General features: G+C 38.8%; 1 protein-coding gene across 20 annotated transcripts in view; it reads right to left on the reverse strand.

The window, feature by feature from the left end:
- The window catches only part of LOC143935989 (uncharacterized), a 103,588-nt gene that overhangs the window by 59,636 nt on the left and 30,328 nt on the right, over window positions 1-13,624 (reverse strand). For all 20 annotated transcript variants that reach the window (XM_077460260.1, XM_077460268.1, XM_077460401.1 and 17 more), the window contains exons 14-24: window positions 12,909-13,019; window positions 12,696-12,765; window positions 11,669-11,806; window positions 7,834-7,998; window positions 6,588-6,682; window positions 6,139-6,265; window positions 5,779-6,034; window positions 4,034-4,086; window positions 2,314-2,414; window positions 777-928; window positions 537-675 (exon numbers count right to left, since the gene is read on the reverse strand). In XM_077460260.1, coding sequence (XP_077316386.1) covers window positions 537-675; window positions 777-928; window positions 2,314-2,414; window positions 4,034-4,086; window positions 5,779-6,034; window positions 6,139-6,265; window positions 6,588-6,682; window positions 7,834-7,998; window positions 11,669-11,806; window positions 12,696-12,765; window positions 12,909-13,019 — 1,407 coding nt within the window. The remainder of the gene's footprint in view (window positions 1-536; window positions 676-776; window positions 929-2,313; window positions 2,415-4,033; window positions 4,087-5,778; window positions 6,035-6,138; window positions 6,266-6,587; window positions 6,683-7,833; window positions 7,999-11,668; window positions 11,807-12,695; window positions 12,766-12,908; window positions 13,020-13,624) is intronic.

Here is a 13,624-nt window from a genome sequence, read left to right on the forward strand (position 1 = left end):
TCAAGACCCATGTGGTCGAGAATCAGATAACAGATAAAGGTATTGTAAAAATCTCTTCTCAGACCTCCCACGGGCACTGACTAATATGGCTCTGACTCTTGTTAAGAATTACAGTCGAATTCCTTAATCTAACTAATCATCATAATAACTGTGATACCCACCTTTGAACTCTATTTAGATTAAAGAGTCACTTTTTTCTAACCCAAACATAATTGACATAAACTTGCCTAGCTATGCCTTAAAGTGGAAGTAAACCCATTGATTTAAACAGTTAAAAAAAAAGGCATGCCGGGAATGCTAACTGCACATTGGCTGTGCTCTCAGCCAAACTATCAAACCATCCTATGGCTGGTGTCATAACGAATCACATGTGCAGCACCATAGCAGTTGAAGATTAAATAGAGACAAAGATGGCAGCTTCCTTGGCTGAAAATGATAGGGGAGTTTACTTCCACTTTAACTAGGTTTGTACAATGATATTACATTTTTTATATTTATTACCTGCTTACTTGAGCAGTTAATTCAAGTTTACTTACCTGAGCCAAGGTATATTCACAGTTTCCATCAAAATTGTATGATCTGCTGTCAAAAGTAAGATAGTGACCGTCTCCATATACAGCACAGGTGGCCATACAAAGCTTAGCATCACAGTCCCACATTCTGTTTTTACAGGTGCTGCAATTAGATAAAGTAGTATATTAGAGAGTTCATTGTCATAAACAGTGTACAATAAGATATATACCTGGCATTTTGTTTTGGTAGTTTTATGGACTCACCAAGTGTTGCATCCAACCTTAATTGTCTCTCCAGGTGAGTAAGGGTTGCTATTATGGATGCATGGACACTGTTGCTCTTGCACACATCCTCCATTTCCATCAGCAATCAGTCCATCTGGACACACACATCCAGACATGCATTGTGTGCTGTACTGTAACAGAAAGCAAAGATTTTGAAAGACGCCCCCATACATAATGAATGCCGCAAACCATAATTATGCCCATGTGTCAGAATCTTTTTTTTTTTTTTAATAGATTTTTTTAATACTGAATGTGTTTCAACTGGAGTATGAGGGAGTTGGCAGTACTATTTGCATAGACACCGGGAAGATTTATTTTTTCTCCCTTTCACATGATAGTGTCAGTGTCACCCAGACAGGAAGTGAGGACGTTGCTCCCCAACGGGAACACATACAGCAAGAAAAAACAAGCAGAGATTTGAAGCCTTTGCTTCGTGATTCAAAACAAAAATAAATAAATCTTTGTTAGCCTATTTTTGTAAGAAAAATAATGACATGCAAATAGAAAATGTATTTAACCCAATAAAAAAATGATTGCCTGCTACTTTAACATGCCTATGCTGTGTAGTGACTGGCAGTGCTGGATTTCTGGGTAGGCCACATAAGCCATGGCCTAGGGCACCAAAGCTGCCACCCTTTTCCCCTAATGTGTGATGTGGGCATTGTTAGTGGCACCTACACAGCATTGGCACTGCTAGTTATGGACATTTACATTGGACATTGGACATAGGAGTGGACTTGGTCCACTCCTATGTTCCTGAAATAACTCCACCCCCCATGGCATGTAGTGACATCATCCACTGAATGCTGTTCAACTGGACACAATCATTTGGAGCATAATTTAGAGATTGCTGCTGCATGTTTTTGCCCAATTTATAATATCACAAAGGTACTAATGTTGTCTTGGACATGTTTCTGGTTGTGTAAATATGGTACTGACTGTGTTTCTGCAGACACATTTCTGGTGGTGTCAGCATGTTTCTGATTGTGTCTCTCTTTACACGTTTCTGATTGTCAGCACAATTATCTATGCAAGTGTGTTTCTGCTAGTGTCAGTACAGGTCTGATTTTACCCATGTGAACATATTTCTGGTAAGTGTCAAGGCTCTTAATTTAGTTTTTTCTATTTTTTAACAGTAACTAATATTACTACATCTTGGTTATATCATACAGTGCACTGCAGTTGGGTAAATCACTTGTAGTCATGCAAGCATGTAGTGAGGAAGTATGGAGTTCTCTGGCTCTCATCCAATGGCCTCAATACTGTCTAAGTTACTAATTTTCGCAGTTTAGAAATCCTTCACTCTAATTTCCTAGCCTGCATGCTTGTTCTGAGTCAGTGTCTTAATTTATCTAAGCCAGTAATAGTCAGGCAACTAATTGTAGAAGGAAGTCAGCAATGCTGGCTTCCATTTTTTCCCAATTCCAGTATCAAGTAACTATAATGTAAGGACCATATTATTAACTTAGCTAGTGAAAAAAAAATATTAATAAGGCTTCTCTAAAGGATTACTTACGCAGTTCATGTCAAGGGTGTGGCAACTCTTCTGACACTCGGATCCTTTTGTGCCGGTAGGTTGATTAGTACAGTCAAAGTACACCATAGGGGACTGACAAGCTGCATAATTATAACACAACTAATTAATACTTGACAAAATATTTCTAACATTTACAATAAACTTTTTTATTCCCTAAACATGTACACTTGGTGGCTCCATCTTAATAAGCTATTTCAAATGCATCCTAATTTCTTAAAAGCATGCAGCCTAAGACTAACCAGCATGGTTTCTATTATGTAAATTTAGACAATTTAGACAAATTTATCAAAAGTCATCAACTGAGGCCTTATCTCCATCTCAAACCACTAACTACACTACTAACATTTGCAGAGAGCAGTGACACATGACAATCATATGAACAGCAGAGGTCTTTGTCATGGCGTCTGTGACTGACAGCCTGACCTCACTTTCTCCATACTGTTTGAGAAGTAAAATGGTGGCACCCACAATAGAAACTTTTTTATTCACTTATTATGCAATGGTAAGTTGTGTAATGTATATGCCAAATTATTCACAATTGGCAGCATTGTTTTGGAATATTGATAAAGGAAAGGGTTGCATTAAAACTTCATTACAAAAACCAGTGGAACAAGCATATCCAAAGTCAAAACCTTTTTATTTATTTTTGGGATAGGGTAGGGACTATGTAAACCTGTGATGCCCCATACACACGGTCGGAAATTCCAACGGAAAAAGTCAGATCAGATTATGTTGTCAGAAAATCCAATCGTGTGTGGGCTCTATCGGACTTTTTCATGTCTGAATTATTGACGGAAAAAGTTTGAGAGCTGGATCTAAAATTTTCTGACAACAAAATCCGATCGGACTTTTTCTGATTTTATGTAGAAAATTCCGACACACAAAGTGCCACGCATGCTCTGAAAAAATTTGGAGACAAAAGCTATTGGCTACTGGCCTCTACGTAGTCCTATCGTACATTTTCTATGTCACCTCGTTCCGAACTATCGGATTTTCCGACAACTTTGTGTGACCGTGTTTATAAAACGCAACTTTCGGCCAAAGTCCGTCGGAAAAAATCCGATGGATTTTGTGGTCAGAATGTCTGACCGTGTGTATGGGGCATAAGGGTTTTTTCCAACCCTCATTGCATTACTTTCACATTTTATGCCATACACACAAGAAGGGAGATCAAATTTCTCCCAGATAATTATCACTGGAACAAGTATTCCCCCTTTATTCATGTTCTAGCAGCAACTTAAATTTGGGGTTTAATTTCAGTCACACAAACATTGAAGAGAGGAGATAGAAAAAGACCAAATGGCCCACCAAATCTGCCTCTTTTTTTTGTTTTTTATTTTTGGAAAACCTTTTTTCTGAGTATAGCTCTTTGTTTCCCTAAACAAGTTTAAATTAACTTGCTGTTGACTGATTCACAACCTCTGCTGGGAGTTTTTTTTTCCAGGCACCAACTACTCTTTTAGTCCTACTGGCATAATCACCACCAGGGCACGGTGAGAGGGTCAATTTTCCCAGTAGGGAAGACAACAGTTAAAAATGTTGGATTTAGATGCATGTTAACAGTCCCATGTTATCTAATTTGTCACTGATTTGTTATAAAACATACTATATACACAACATTTTCAAAAGCGACAGAAGCTTTTTTAGGCAAAAACGACTTTGTTCCATGTTGCTAAATCAAGATTACATATATTCTTACCGGTCGTGGGGGGTGTTTGCCCAATGCAATCTAGTTTGCCCATTGAACACGTGCTGCAAAATTAAAATGAACAAGTTGAAACTGGTGTATCCTTGATGTATGTACATTTTTGGCCATATTTAATCTCCAGTAGCATAATCTTTATACAAGCTGATTTAAAGTAGGGAAACTCTTTTACACAATTATAATGACCAAAAAACAATATTTTGTGGACACAAAGGGCATGCACCCATTTGCCACTGCACCCAACTGATATATTGTCTCATACACGTGTATAAAATGGTATATGCATGCACGGCCTTTAAACAGTTAACACCATTAAATGTATTTTAAATTAAAATAATTACCCAAAATGTATCTTTACTATGATTAGTTAATTCTTTGCACATCTGAAATCAGGCTGAGAGTGGAAGCAGCAACAATGTGAGCCAATCACATTATTACACTGCACATTGCTATCGTCCAAACATATAGGGGGCACTGGAGGGAGAGGTATTTTAGGTTTACAAGGGATGGGATAGCACATGCACATCTTTACCAGGGGGACAATGGTCTATTATAATCCTTTAAACAGGTTAGAGGTGAAGAGTCGCAATAGGAAGCTGCAGACTTTGAACTGTGGTATCACCCTTTGGTTACACAGTTTGAAAGGTTTATGCAAATCATAAAAATAGCTCAAATAAATTACACATGTTTTAGCAGGAAAAACTATAATACATTGCAGCATTCCAACTGGGCATTTAAGTGCTTGGCTGGAGCTAAAATTTTACTTAAATTATAGAATTTTATAAGCATTAAAGATCACACAAACTTCAGTTTAAAAAAGAGGCATCTTAAATAGTTTCAAAAAAATTAAAAAAATCAAAAAAATATAGCTGCGCTAAAACTTATAAAACAAAATTATAAAGTGACATAATCTATCTGATTTGCAAAAATCCCAAAAACATGCAAAATAGTGCCAAAGTAATGATTTTGGTATATCTCGTTCCACCACAATTATTTAGTAGGGCACCCGGAACTTTGCCCTCTCCGCGCTGACCGATTGCCTCAGGGCGGAGTTCCGGGTGCCCTACTAAATGATTGTGGTGGAACGAGATATACCATAAAGAGGGAGCAGATAGATTGGTGTTATCAACAGAGCCCAGTGAGGGGACCAGGAACGTATCATTTTACAAGCCCGTATGATCTCCTTAAAAAAGAGATCTTGACAGCTGGTAAGCCTCCTCTAATTTGGTGGTGGATAATCTCTTTCTCCTCTGGGTGCACCTGCTACGTGTGTAAAGGGTGGTTTTGAGAGTCACCGAAAACGGATTAAGATTCAGCATCCTATCCATCTTTCCTTTTCTTTGGACTGCTTATATGCCTGGAAATCATTACTTTGGCACTATTTTGCATGTTTTGGGGATTTTTGCAAATCAGATAGATTATGTCACTTTATAATTTTGTTTTATAAGTTTTAGCGCAGCTATATTTTTTTGATTATTGTATATTGTGTGTGTCTCGCATTGGGTTGCAGCAAGAACTTACTATTGTCAGTATTAACACTAATATCAGGTTTTGTTTCATTTACACTTGATTTTTTATGTATATTTTTTTAGCACTTTATTCTGACCAGCGCTGTTTTTCCAAGGTTTTATATCTTAAATAGTTTGCCAAGAAATATCTCCATTCTAAACATCACAAAATATCCAAGATATTCACAAAACTGAAAAGGCCAATTCACAGTCAATGAATGAAATCCTTACCACTGAGCTCCATTGTCATGAACCACCTCTCCGGGTGGCACTGCGGTTCCCTTGTAATAGCAAGGACAAGCTGACTGACGTACGCACACTCCACTGTCATCCAGGTAGGTTCCATTTTGACAGACACATCCATCAATAGGTGTGAATGAGATATCACAGGTGATGTCAGGATCACTAAGGGAGCGGCAAGTTGGCTGGCAAGCGTTGACATAGTAACTGTAAGTCAGGGACTTGGGGCAGGTAGTTGTGTACAGTTCTAAGGTTTAAACAGAAATAGGGGCAAATGAGCATGTACCATCTCTACAGCAAGAACAGGGCTACAATTATCTTTTTTTCTTATATTAGTTACTAAATACTTACGGCATACATTCTTTCTCCATCCTCTCAGATAGATCCCCTGGGCAGCACAAGCGTGTACGTAGGAGGACAGCGCGGCGCACATGCATTCCTCACTCTTCTCGCAGTTACATGAATCAAACATACACCTCTGCAGAAACAGGAGCACTGGTCACATTTATTATCTATATAGCACTGGTTATTAGTACTGGCAATTCAGCTAAAAACAATATTAAAAATCGAGCCCCTTCCCCACTTTTTAGATTATTATAGAGAAAGTATAGTGAATGGAATAAAGCAGGGATCTCCAAACTATGGCCCTTCAACTGTTGTGGAATTACACATCCTATGGGGCATTGTAAAACTCTGACATTCACAGATATGACTAGGCATGATGGGAATTGTAGTTCCTGAACAAACTGGAGGGCCGTAGTTAGGAGACCCTTCACAGATTAAATAGGTGAAAAGCATACCGCTTGGTAGAAGTCTGGATTAACTGCTGAAAAGCAATCTACAAAAGGTCCATTAGGGTCGCTAAGCATTGAACACCAGTGGGAAGCATATTGCTCTGCAGATGAAAAGGAAGGAAAGGAAAGTTAATATAATAAATCCACATTAATAGTAAAAATCACAATAAACCTTTTTTTAGTGCTTACCATAGTTTAAACATTTATTTACATTAACAAAGACTACAGTGAATTGTTATTCAAATGTTTACTTTCTCCATTTTCAATACATTTACCAATATTATTTTCAATAAATCATATAATGAGCATTTTTTTTTTTATTATTAAAGACTAATGCATGCCTGTTCTCTGAATGGTGAAGATGCAGTAAGGGGAAAACAAATCTGTACTACGATAAATCAAAGTACATTGTTTAGTATGGGCATAGGAGCAGGTATATGATGTTGGCCTGTTAATAGATACACTATTTAGGTGTAGTATGGATGCAGTGTGATAAAATCTTGGATGGGTTTACCAACAAAGCACAAATTGCTAAGAGTTCTATGGTAACATATGAAAAATGCATGGAAAATGCACTTAGACAAGTCACATGCATAAAGTTGGGGGGATTTACTAAAATTGTACACAAAAAAAATGGCGAAGTTGTGCATAGTAACCAATCAGCTTATAGATTTTATTGTCAAAGCTTAATTGAACAAGCCAAACTTAGAAGCTGATTGGGTACTATGCACAGCTGCACCAAATTCTATGTGCTCCAGTTTTAGTTTATGTACTGCACATATAGTATACAGATGAGAAGGGACTCAAAGTCTATGCAGCAAAAATTACTAGAAAATGCACTTTTTGTCATATAAAGACAAGTGGATGTCTAGAGTACTGGATATATACAGTTTATAACAGCAAATCAATACACTACATATATGTACAAAAAAAATTTACAATCTACAAGTTTACCCCAACAAATCAGCACAGTGGATGGTAAAAAGAGGTTTGCTTATTTTTTGGATATTGGACCCCTTCATCGGGATAGGACTGATGAAGGGGTCCAATACCCCAAAATGGTAAATTGATTGTATGTATAGTGGTGATAGGATTGCACATCTTATGGCATTGTTATTACAAGTCAGGTACCTTCCTCAAAAGTAAATATCATAAATTCTTTAGCATGTTTTGTAACTTAAGAGTAAGGAAAGGGAAGGTGTAACCTAAGTTATGAAGGAAAAACTAATATGAGTTGAAGACAGGGACTTACCATTTTCAATGCTAAGAGAGCAAGGGTTCTCAAAATTGGTGTTAACATTGGAACAGCTAGCTTGGGTCTTCCAGGTATTGGCAAATGCTGCAGCATTTCCTTCAACCACTCCACTGAGTATTTGGAAATCGTCAGCTTGAATGTTGTTGAAGTTTCCACAAAGACCTATAATACAAAATTTGTTTCAGTTTAACAAAAGATTTGATTTGATTTTCAACTTAATACTGTGGACTATCTAAAAGATCAGATCAGTCAGGAACCAAATTTATTTCATCCTGATGGAGTCTAGTGACCCCTAGTGTAAGTACTTTAATCTGTGTCTTTGCTGCTAAAGCTGAATGCCAGGCACAGAAACCTGCATTGATATATATTCCTCAATAGATACAAAGGATATAAATACAGTTTATGTGCATAATGTGGCAGTGCTGGGCCAAACAGCTCTAGCAGTGCTGGGCAAAACAGCTGTACCATACAGGCAGCCCATAACCCTGTGTAAAACTATGACTGGTAACTTGTAGCTTACCCAGGACATTCCTCACTCCTGGCAGCTAAATGGAACAACAGAGCAACTACTCTCCATGTTGCAGAGCTGAGTAGATTGGAAGGGTTTTAGTAGTTTAAGAAATGACAAAAGGGTAGGGCTGACACCATTTCTTGTTATTTCAGTCCACAAAAAGGTTCTGCGCTGTCAGTCCTTAACAGGAAATTAGTTGCTGAGTACAGATCAACAGGTATTTGTCTGCACTTGCAGGGTCTGTAAAGCATTGTGCATGTATGTCAAAATTGTACTGCAAATGTTATTTAAAGTGGAAGTAAACTCCCCTATCGTTTTCAGCCAAGGAAGCTTCCATCTTTGCCTCTGTTTAATCTTCAACTGCTATGGTGCTGCACATGTGATTCGTTATGACACCAGCCATTGGATGGTTTGATAGTTTGACTGAGACCACAGCCCAATGTGCAGTTAGGATTCCCGGCATGCCTTTTTTTTTTAACTGTTTAAATCGATGGGTTTACTTCCACTTTAACTGACATATATGCTAACATAAAAATCCGGGGTCACTAGTAGTGTCTGATAGAACTTTAAAGGGAACCTGTCACAAGATATTACCTTTTACCTTCTTCTGCCTGAATTCGCAAAGCAGTGCTTATTCTAAGACTGCTGCGTCACACACAGCAATAGGTCTGCCCTGCAAGTGGCAGTTTTCTTATGCTGCTGCTTTTATTGGGGATGCATCACAGCTGAGGCCAAGTTTCAGAGCAGGTTAAGAATACAGATCTTTGGGCAAAGGAGTGAACAAAGAGGAATTCTAGTTTAGCAGTGGGAGAGGAAAACAGAACCTATAATATTCAAGCTGACATCTGTATAGCTAGAAGTCACCATATACAGACACCTTATTAGCTATTTCAAGGCTCCAATTGGTCTTTTACATAAAGTATATTTACATAATGATGCTACAGATCCAGGTCAAATTCAGAGATAGAGATGCCAGTTCAAAAACAACATTAGTATAATAGTTACATTAAATATTTAGCATAGCCCATATCATGTAAACCGTGTCAGAATGAAAATAATAGCCGCTTCCCGCCCGCCCTATAGCCGAATGACGGCCTTAGGGCGGGCGGCTTCCCTCGCCTGGCCGTCCCTGGACGGCCTGGTGTTTACTTCCGCAATGCGCGCCGCCGCGGGCGCGCATCGCGGAAGTTCTGTGTTTGCCGTGTCCCCCGGGGACAGGCAAACACAGATCGCTGTAAACGGCCAATCACAGCGGCCGTTTACAGTGTGATCGGCGTGTCCAATGGGAGATGATCTCATATGTAAACATATGAGATCATCTCTCAGCGCCGCTCTCCCTCCTCACACAGACAGCGTGTGAGAGGGGAGAGAAGAACGGCTGCAGCAGCCGTCAGTGTACAAAAGAAAAAAAAAAGTAAAAAAAAAGTTTAAAAAAAAGTGCCATCCTCCCCCAGAGCCATCCTCCCCCAGTGCCACCCCCCCCCCCAGTGCCATGCCCCCCCAGTGCCATCCTGCCCCAGTGCCATCCTGCCCCAGTGCCATCCGCCCCAGTGCCATCTCCCCCAGTGCCATCCTGCCCCAGTGCCATCCTGCCCCAGTGCCATCCGCCCCAGTGCCATCCACCCCAGTGCCATCCACCCCAGTGCAATCCACCCCACCCCAGTGCCACCTGCCCGCAGTGCTATCTGTCCCCAGTGCCACCTGTTGTCAGTGCCATTTGTCCCCAGTGCCATCTGTCATCAGTGCCACGTATAAGTGGCATCTGTCATCAGTGCCATGTGTTATTAGTGCCACATAGTGCCATCTGTCATCAGTGCCACGTATTAGTGCCATCTGTCATCAGTGCCACGTATCAGTGCCATTTGTCATCAGTGCCACCTGTCAGTGTCACGTGCCATCTGTTGTCAGTGTCACGTGTCATCAATGCCACTTATCAGTGCCATCTGTCATCAGTGTCACGCGTCATTGGTGCCACGTATTAGTGCCATCTGTCACCGGTGGCACGTATTAGTGCCACGTATTAGTGCCACATGTCATCAGTGCCACGTATTAGTGCCACGTGTCATCAGTGCCACATATTAGTGCCACGTGTCATCAGTGCCACGTATTAGTGCCACGTGTCATCAGTGCCACGTATTAGTGCCACGTGTCATCAGTGCCACGTATTAGTGCCACGTGTCATCAGTGCCACGTATTAGTGTCACCTGTCATCAGTGCCACGTGTCATCAGTGCCACGTATAAGTGTCATCATTGCCACGTATCAGTGCCATCTGTCATCAGTGTCACGTGTCATTGTCCTGGTGCTTCAAAAGTGTAATAAATAGTCAACAAGTTAGATGTGTAATTTATGCTTCTAGAACATGTGATGGCGCTCCCTGCATGTTGGGCCTCTCTATGTGGCCAGGCTGTGAAAAAGTCCCACACATGTGGTATTGTAATACTCAGGAGGAGTAGCAGAATTTTTTGGGGGGTGTCATTTGTGGTATACACATGCCACGTGAGAGAAATAACCTATTACAATGACAATTTTGTGGAGAAAAATAAAGAAAATGAAAAATCTTCATTTTGCAAAGAATTGTGGGAAAAAAATGACAACATCAAAAAGCTCACCATGCCTCTTACTAAATACCTTGGAATGTCTACTTTCCAAAAAGGGGTCATTTGGGGGGTATTTGTACTTTCCTGACTTGTTCGGGTCACAAGAAGCGAGATAGGCCACCAGTACATCAGATGTGATCAATTTTGTGCGATTCGCACCACAGCTTGTAGACTCTCTAACTTTCACAAAGACCAAATAATATCCACTAATTTGGGTTATTTTTACCAAAGATATGTAGCAGTATAAATTGTGGCCAAAATTTATGAAGAAAAATTAATAATTTGCATAATTCTGTCACAGAAACAAAGAAATATGCGTTTTTTTTCAAAATTTTCGGTCTTTTTTCATTTATAGCGCAAAAAATAAAAACCCCAGAGGTGATCAAATACCACCAAAAGAAAGCTCTATTTGTGGGAAAAAAAGGACACAAAATTCATTTGGGTACAGTGTTGCATGACTGAGTAATTGTCATTCAAAGTGTGAGAGCACCGAAAGCTGAAAATTGGTCTGGGCAGGAAGGGTGTTTAAGTGCCCAGTAAGCAAGTGGATAAATACAAGTAGTTTGTATTTGGATGTATACTACATCAAAAGGTTACAGACTATGTATTTATAAGAGAGCTTTAACAAGGACACTTTGAAAGATTGTAATGTGTCATATAATATTTTCTTTGCTTTTGACATTTTTTTTTTTTTTTATTGTATTTTATTTATTATTACTCACCACACACTTGGCTCTTATAGGATGGATCAGCATTGATGTAAAGTTGCATAGTAGGGGTGAGCTGGATTTGGAGTTGGATTCCAACCTTGGTTTGCACAATGATGTAAAATGACGATGGTTGGAAAATAGTAACACTAGCTGTGGATCAAACATATATATTTATATTTAATAATGCACAGAAAGTTATTAATTGGGTAATTTATAACAGTATGTATGTTAGAGAGTTGTTCTAAGAGAAGCATAGTTATTCTCCTGCTGGAGATTCTCATAATTCATGGCTCTCTTTTAGGTAATTGGATGATTTATAGCTCAAATAAGGAGAGAGAAGGGCACGAAGAGGGGCAAAAAAGAGAGATAAAATGCTGTATTTGCACAGGTAACTACCCAAAGAGAGTTATCACTCCTTAATATTGTTACCAGTAGTCAGAGGCAACTGCTCTTTTTATAACATCTTCTTTCATTTACACTTTATTTTTTAAAAGAATCAATATACTATAATGAAGAGTATATAGCACTATGTACTAAACATCATGGATACTATGGGGTTGACTTACTGAAGGTACATAAACTTTTATTGCAGCTGCACTCTGCAAGAGCAGTTGCTCCAGAGCTTGGTAAATGAGCAGAAGCTCTGCTGACTTCCATCATCCAATCATGTACAAGCAAAAATGCTTTTTTTTTTGTTACATTCCTTGCATGTGATTGGCTACTCTTTGCAAAGTGAAGTTTTTCCTCATTTACTAGGCTTTGGAGCAACTGTACTTGCAGAGTCAACTGTACTTTGCAAAGTGCACAGTCTATTTGCCTTTAGTAAATCAATCCCTGTATGTCAGTGGCAATATAAGTAGTTCTGTCTATGGAGGGGGTTGGAAATAGGAAGATGAATGTGTCTGGGAATGACAACTTGATAATATGAAACTAATACAGTGACACATTCTTTACACATTCAAGATAAATAAACAAAGAGGAGGGATATGAAAGTTTGCATTTTGTGAACTTGTGTTACTATCAGGGCTTTGAAACATACCTGTAGAGACTGGTAACTGAGTGTACATTGAGTTGACATATACACTGCCACATGGTTTAATATAAATGACCTGTTAAGAGATTTAAAAAATAAATAAGCTATTTGCATATATTCATTGTTGAAGGGTTTGTTTATTTCATTATCTAATCACTGGGTGGAATGTATATATGTAACTGTCACCAAAACACAGTGGTATTATCTCATTGAACTTACATCTTGTCCATCATTCAAACTGAGGGCAACACTCTTTAAACAGGTCTCTGTGTCAGAATTACCACAATTCAACAGTTCTCCCAGAACACTGAATTTGTTGTTGTTGCAACTCTACAAAAAAAGGGGGAATGCATTAATGAAAGAAGTCATACTGCAAATGCAGACACACTGAACCACAAGATATTTTGCAAGAAATGAAAATGAATAATCCTTATAATATAACTTAAGTCAGGCAAGTCGTTAGTGGGAACTCTTTGTGTATTTTAGTAAGTATTATATCATTTTAATATACTCAATATATGTATATATATAACAAGTACTGATATCACTGGCAAACAATCTAAACAAAAATTGCTAAGAATATTCCCCACCGATCCCAGCGCACACAGAAACAAAAGATGATATAATTTGCAAGCTGCTATCATACAAAAGATAAATCATAAAAATTATATAGTATATAGCCCTCGTGAATCTATTGTCCAATATATACCATATTGACAGCGCTAAAACAACAAAACAATCATTCTTAAGAGGGTAGAAGCCCCATGGTTTACAACAAAAACCACAGTAATGTCCTTAAAAAGTCCCACACATCTGAGGATGGGATTTTAGTTGAAACACCAAAATGATGGAAAACAGAAAAAAAAGTCCATCTCCAAGCAAAGACCACCAGTGCAGAAAGAGCTTGTTAGCCGGTGACACCCCTTATGGTAAAG

The sequence above is a fragment of the Lithobates pipiens genome, unplaced genomic scaffold (genome assembly GCF_037356315.1).
Source record: "Lithobates pipiens isolate NorthernLeopardFrog02 unplaced genomic scaffold, aLitPip1_a1.2 Scaffold_10, whole genome shotgun sequence".
Classification (NCBI taxonomy): Eukaryota; Metazoa; Chordata; class Amphibia; order Anura; family Ranidae; genus Lithobates; species Lithobates pipiens.